Source organism: Poecilia formosa, unplaced genomic scaffold (assembly GCF_000485575.1).
Source record: "Poecilia formosa unplaced genomic scaffold, Poecilia_formosa-5.1.2 Scaffold206, whole genome shotgun sequence".
NCBI classification, from domain to species: Eukaryota; Metazoa; Chordata; class Actinopteri; order Cyprinodontiformes; family Poeciliidae; genus Poecilia; species Poecilia formosa.
This window is the reverse complement of record NW_006800145.1, coordinates 167,570-173,901: the sequence shown is the minus strand read 5'-3', so window position 1 is coordinate 173,901 and position 6,332 is coordinate 167,570. Positions and strand designations below refer to the sequence as shown.

General features: G+C 44.1%; 1 protein-coding gene across 1 annotated transcript; it reads left to right on the top strand.

Moving 5' to 3' along the window:
- The first annotated feature begins 3,733 nt into the window (after nucleotides 1–3,733).
- Nucleotides 3,734–5,769, top strand: LOC103148466 (early growth response protein 1-B). The gene is made up of 2 exons (XM_007567252.2): nucleotides 3,734–4,143; nucleotides 4,335–5,769. Exons 1-2 carry the CDS (start codon nucleotides 3,984–3,986, stop codon nucleotides 5,627–5,629), a joined length of 1,455 nt encoding a protein of 484 aa, XP_007567314.1. The 5' UTR covers nucleotides 3,734–3,983; the 3' UTR covers nucleotides 5,630–5,769.
- Nucleotides 5,770–6,332: the final 563 nt, after the last annotated feature.

Sequence of the window (6,332 nt, the reverse complement as noted above, 5' to 3'; positions counted from 1 at the left end):
ATAGATAGATAGATAGATAGATAGATAGATAGATAGATAGATCTGAATGTACATATAGTACTTGCTCACAGGTTGAGTCCAGGAATGCGATTGTTTTGTACTTTTGGTTTGAATTGATTTAACACAGAATAATGCAGTCTGCCTGAGCAGAGAATGACAGGAGCCATTCAGTTTAAAAAAAAGAAAAAAAAGAAAAAAGCAAAGGGTCTGTGTCCTGCTGGTTCATGTGTGATTACATGGCTGAATGCAGCACCGGCGCTATCCGCGGTCCTGAACCTCCAGCCGGTGCAAGAGGTCTGCTGCAGAGAGCCGCATCCTATGAAAGAGTATCGACTTTTTGTAATAGGAAGTGTGACCACGGAGTGCACCTGGCAACAGATGCTAAATAGAAAGGAAAAAACTGCTTTGGGGGGGTTGAAATGTCATGTGAACAGTTGGGTTCAACCACTGAACACCTCAGGGGTGTTATCGACTCCCTTCCATGCTTTTAAAGGCCAAGGGTTCATTCAGACTGGCTCTGCAGCCACTCTCCCTGATCGCGAAGGCCACCACAATTTCCAGCAGCACCTTGAGGGGGAAATGAATTGGAGAAAATAAATTTAGGCAGTGGACTGTCTGAAGTGGGAGAGTGCTGAGATGCATCTAGGAACTGAAGTCTGGCTGATTGTAGGAATAAAGACAGAGGAGAGAAACTGTGAATTGGACTAAAGGTGGTTCTGAAATGTGTATTTGGTGCCAACATGTTTTTGTTTTTTTCTCTTATGCTTACAAATATCCTAGAATATAATTATAGCTTTGGGTTTTCTTGTTTAGTTGGTCTTTTGATCTATTTATTTTATTAATCTGTCTCACTCCATTTACTCCCTTCATCTTTAATTTAACTGAAGATCTCATTGAACTCAGATTTTTTTAAAGTGTGAAGTATTTTACGGTAAAAATGACCCTGGCAGCCATGCATGTAGATCAGGGTTGAGCAACATATTTTCCTCAAAAACATTTTAAGGATTGATATGACTGTTTCTTGTCATTCTGCTCCTTTTTACACATGTGGTGCTCACAGAACCGCCCACACACACGCAAGGAAAATTTAGGGGTCTACAGTGTCTTCAGTACATAGTGAAAAATAACGCATTTAACTTGATTGTGCTTTAAAACGGGCCTGGAAAATAACGCTGCCCCATCAACATTGTCCCTTTTCCTTCCTTTCAGAGCCACTTCCTGAAAAACCAACTGATTCCATCAAACATGCAGAACAGAGAACATTTACTGTCATGAATAAAATCCTTAAAACAATTAAATTGTTACTCAGTGTCTCTACATGTGGGTCAGACATTTACCACAACCCGTGACATTGAGTCAGATACTCGAGGAAAACCTGAAAGAGGCTACCTGAGGTAGGACAACACTGACATCTGACTGAAAATGTGTGGCAGGATGGGAGAAAGTTAAAGGGCTATGAATACTTCTACAAGGCACCAAACACAATGTTTTGAGATGAAGATTTTTCTGAGTTTGTTTATTTTATATTTTAAGACATCTAAAGGTATGAGTTTAAACATTCTGCTTGTTTCCCCTGCAGATTCCTCAGTAAAATTACTTATGTATCTATTTATTGCGCGGTATCCATATTTTAAACCCTACAGGCAAATACAACTGCAGAGACTCTCTCCATATTGCTTGCCGTAACATTCCTCTGACAGTCCAGATAAAGACGATCCATGTCTCACACCCAGTGGCTTTAGTTTGCCCTTGTATGTGCTATGTTTATGACATGTAAAATAATAGTCAGCTCAGTGGCATCAGTTGTAGTGAGACTTTTAATCTCGCTTTTCTATTCTTGCCATCCTTTTGCAACCTGGCAACTGTTTTTGTGAACTGAAGGCTGGATGCTGAGTCATTTCAGAACTATAAAAAAAACAACTTGGAGGCTAATCTTTACACTATAATCCCCATCCATCTCCTCAGTAATGATTAGATGCCTTTGAGCAATCAACACTAAAATACTATAATGCGCCTATGGGGGCTGATATCTACCTGGACCCCATTAATGTTTTATTGGGATTTTGTGTGACATACTAACATAAAGCAGCACATACTTCTGAGGTGGGAGGAAAGTGATCCATGAGCAAGTGTGACAAGCATTTGCACACAGTCGATACTATGTAGAAGCACCTTTTGCTGCAATAAAAAGCTGCATATCTCTTTCAGAATTTTCACATTTGGATTATTATCTGACCTTTGACCTTTCCACTGTAGCTCTGGCTGTATATATGTTTAGAGTTGTTGTCCTCATTGAAGGTGAAGCCTACTGCTATTCTCATGTTTTTTTTTCTTTTTCTTTTTTAGGAACTGACAGGCTTTCTTTCATGTGAAATCATCTCCACCATTTTCCCATCAACACTGACCAGGTTCCCCATCCCAGCTGAAGAGAAGCATCCAGCCACAGCCGTAACATTTTACTGTGGGGGGCGGGGGTGTGTGTTCAGGAAGATGTCCGGTCTTGGTTTTCTGTCATGAGCAGGTTTTTGAATGTTTAAGTTTTCATCTTGTCTGATCAGAGCACCTTCTTGCGTGTTTGATGTGTTCCCTTCTAGGTCCTCCAGCAAGTTTCCTCTCTCTCTCTCTCTCTCTCTCTCTCTCTCTCTCTCTACACACACACACACACAAATAAAATAAAATTGTATTTTATTTTGTTTTCTCCTCTTTAAACTATAAATTAACCTGACAAAGTCCCATTGAGAGTTAAATTTCTTTCAGAAAGATGGCCTGGCCAAGAGGTCCACAACACACACCATATAATTTAAGATCAAAATACGAATCACAAACAGCAAAATTAAACAGATAATGATTCAAATAATGTATTGACACCACAGTAATATTTAAAGGGTTCTGCTCAATGGATTAGTGTAATCTAAAAGTTAAAATAAACTATAACCTTTCAAGCTAAATAAAAAGCAATCCTGACAAAGACAAAAAAAAAAGCTATGAAAGACTTCAAACTGGAGCAGAGGTTTACCTTCAAACTGTAATCAAATGACTGAGAGTTCAGCGTGTAAATTCTCAGCAGACTCGACCATAACATGAGATTCTTGTCTGCTTCTCCAAATCGTGGTTGCTTTGCAGCTGTACCCCACTCTTTCTATCTTCCTACAGAGCTCTGTGAGATCTTCAAAGCTTGGTTTTATCATTGACCTGCCTTGGATTTTCTCCAAAACGTTGTCTCTTACCTCTTTGCTGCAATCCTTAATTTGTATGATGTTTCTCCGCTGATGTTCTCTAACAAACCTTTGAGGCCTTCGCAGAACAGCTGAACTCATACAGAAAATTACAAACAGGTGGACTCTACTGAGCAGATGACGACTGAACGGCAATGGTGTCTAAGTGTGAAAGAGGTTTAATAAGTAAGAGTAAAAATGATATTCTAAGGTATTTCATTGTCTCAGATGCCGTAACAATGCAAATAGTTAATCGTTTATGATTAACACACGTTGGTGTTTCTTCTGTGGAGAGAAACACCAACAGTGGCCGCCACTTGTTGCAACGTCAGACTCCATCTCTCTCCTATCTCCCCGTACAGCAGGAGGAGGGAGGGAGAAGTGGGGGACTCCGTCACATCCTCTGTCCACATATGGGCATGAAGTTTACACGCAGCGGGGAATCCTCTCACTGGAGCCGATGAATGGGGAGGAGGGTCCGAGGGAGCTGCCAAAGTGTATATAAGGAGAGAAAGGGGAAGTCGCTGATGTGAAACCCACAGCAAGCAAATACCGAGGACCGGAGACGAAACGGAATACCTTTAATTGAATTTCTTTTTTATTCTCACTGCTTTGGATCATTTGTTTTAAAAGCCATTTAAAAGGTGGGTGGATATAAAACGGTGATCTACATTATTTGTTTCCCCCCCTTCCTCTTCTTTTTGTTATTTTTTTTTTACACCCTTTTTTTTATTCCTTGGGAGAGACGGACTTCTCAAGTGCATCATTATGTTGAACAATATGGATTTGAACGCGAAAGATTCTTTTTATCCTCAATTTGAGAATTGCAACAGTTCTTCCCTGGGAATGGAAAACAGCGTGCGGAAAGACAGCAACCAGGAGGTGTTCGTCGATGCAGAACGGGGGGTACCTGCCCAGTTTGGCCACGGTGAGTTGCTGGTTCATAAACCCCTCTGTGCATGGCGTTAAATATGTAGATAATGAGTATTTTCAGAGAGGAGTGAGACTTTTGTCGAGTCGGAATTTATAATGAGACAAACAGGTTTATATAAGACGCGTTTTTTTCATTTATTTATTTATTTATAAGTTATCTCTTTCGTTTTTTTTCTGTTTCAACAGAAGGAACCCCTGCAACCCTAAAAACTGAGGCTTCCAACTCGGAGTACGCTTTCAACCACTGCGAGTGCCCAAAAGACGCATACACCCCCTCCTCCTCCTCCTCCTCCTCCTCGCTCGCCTACTCCGGCAGCTTCTATGTTGAGGCATCTCAGGGAGCGCCCTGCAGCACCGAAACACTCCTCAACATGATCACCGAGATCGTGGGCATATCCACGCTGCCGATCTCAGAGGCGCAACAGAACGGCAACTGCAGCCGGGGGACCTACCCCTCGCCCGGGCCGCCGGAAAGCAGCTCCGGCGGCTTCGGGGACTCGAAGAGGCAGCCGTACACCTGTTCTGGACCCGACCCAGACCAAACCCCGCAAGACGGCCAGGCCCACCAAGACCCGTCCACCTCCCAGTTCGGCTTTCAGAAGAAGCCAGAACCAAAGTCGGAAGCCGCGTCCTTCCCCGTTGTGGTTAAGAATGAGTTTGAAAGCAGCTGCTATGAGTGGGGGAGCTTTAACAATAAGTCTGACTGTTTGGAGACCACTTTCCACACAGAAACATTCCCCATGTCCAATGACTTCCCGCCTGACCAGCAAATGGACGTCAAGGACCTCTTGGAGACCTTTCCCCCAATTTGCCCCAATCCAGACATGGAGTTTAAAGTGGAGGGGGGCATCAAGCAGGAGCCCTGTTTCTCTGACACCTGTTCTCAGAGCTACTCCAGCCCCCTTTACAATAATTACCTTCCACCTCCACCAACCATGGGCCTGAAGCCCTTCCCAGAGCCTCCACAGCCATCAAACCAGTGCGACCCTCTCTACACATCTCCAGCCTTACCCAGCACCATAGACTCCATCCTGTACTCCTCCCTGCTGCCGGACTCGTTCCCGCAAACATACACCAACCGCACGGCGAAGCCCCCCGGCAGCAGGGCGAGGAAGAGCCCCGCGGCCTCCTCCCACGGCCCGGCCAAGGAGAAGCCCTTCACCTGCCCCATGGAGAGCTGTGACCGGCGCTTCTCCCGCTCCGACGAGCTCAACCGGCACATCCGCATCCACACGGGCCACAAGCCATTCCAGTGCCGCATCTGTCTGCGCAGCTTTAGCCGGAGCGATCACCTCACGACCCACACCAGGACTCACACCGGGGAGAAACCCTTTTCCTGCGACGTGTGCGGCAAGAGGTTCGCCCGCAGCGACGAGAGGAAGCGGCACGGACGCGTTCACCTGAAGCAGAAGGAGAAAATGGAAATAAAGCCGCAGGTGACCGCCGGGGCATGGCCGTTCAGTCTTCCTGAGGGGATATGAAAGTTGCGCCCTCCCCCCCTATTCCCCTTGCTTTGTTCTTCTTCTGTTTTTCGGGGGGGAATAAGATGTTGAAAGAAGAAGCCAGCCTGAGTCGGTTTTGCTTTGCAAATCAGTCTGCAACCTCAGAGGTTCTTTTTTTTTTTTTTTTTTTTTTAAAAAGAGGAGCAGAGAGAAAGAAAAGAGCCTTACAGTATGTTGCTGCTGACTTTCTGCAGCCAAGCCAAAGCTGCACAGGTCGGCTAGCAGACCAACAGAGACTTGTTGCTTCAACTTTCAGAGGTGCCAAAGCCTCTGTGCTCTGCACTGCATGACTGGCCTGTTTCAGCACCTCTTGAATCTGGACAGCTCCAGCCTCCATTTGCCTCAGAGCCATGGTTGGATTGCACTTAACAGATTATAAATGATGACTATCTCCATTTACAGATTCCTTATTTTCTGCTTTTAGCATTCGTAGAGCAATGATTTTAGCCTATGTTTTCTTCAAAAACAAAATGCATGTTTGTTTCAATGTTTTCTTTCCCTTGACTGGAATATCAGCCACTCTCAGCCCCTCACATATCGCAGTAAAGTGAAGGGGTGTTTTTTGTTTTTGTTATTTATTTATTTTTTTTTTACATGAATGTATGGTTTTGACCATGAAGCTGTTCATCTTTGATCAGTTTAGTGTTTTTATCTTATTCTTATCATTTTACCGTCAATGTTT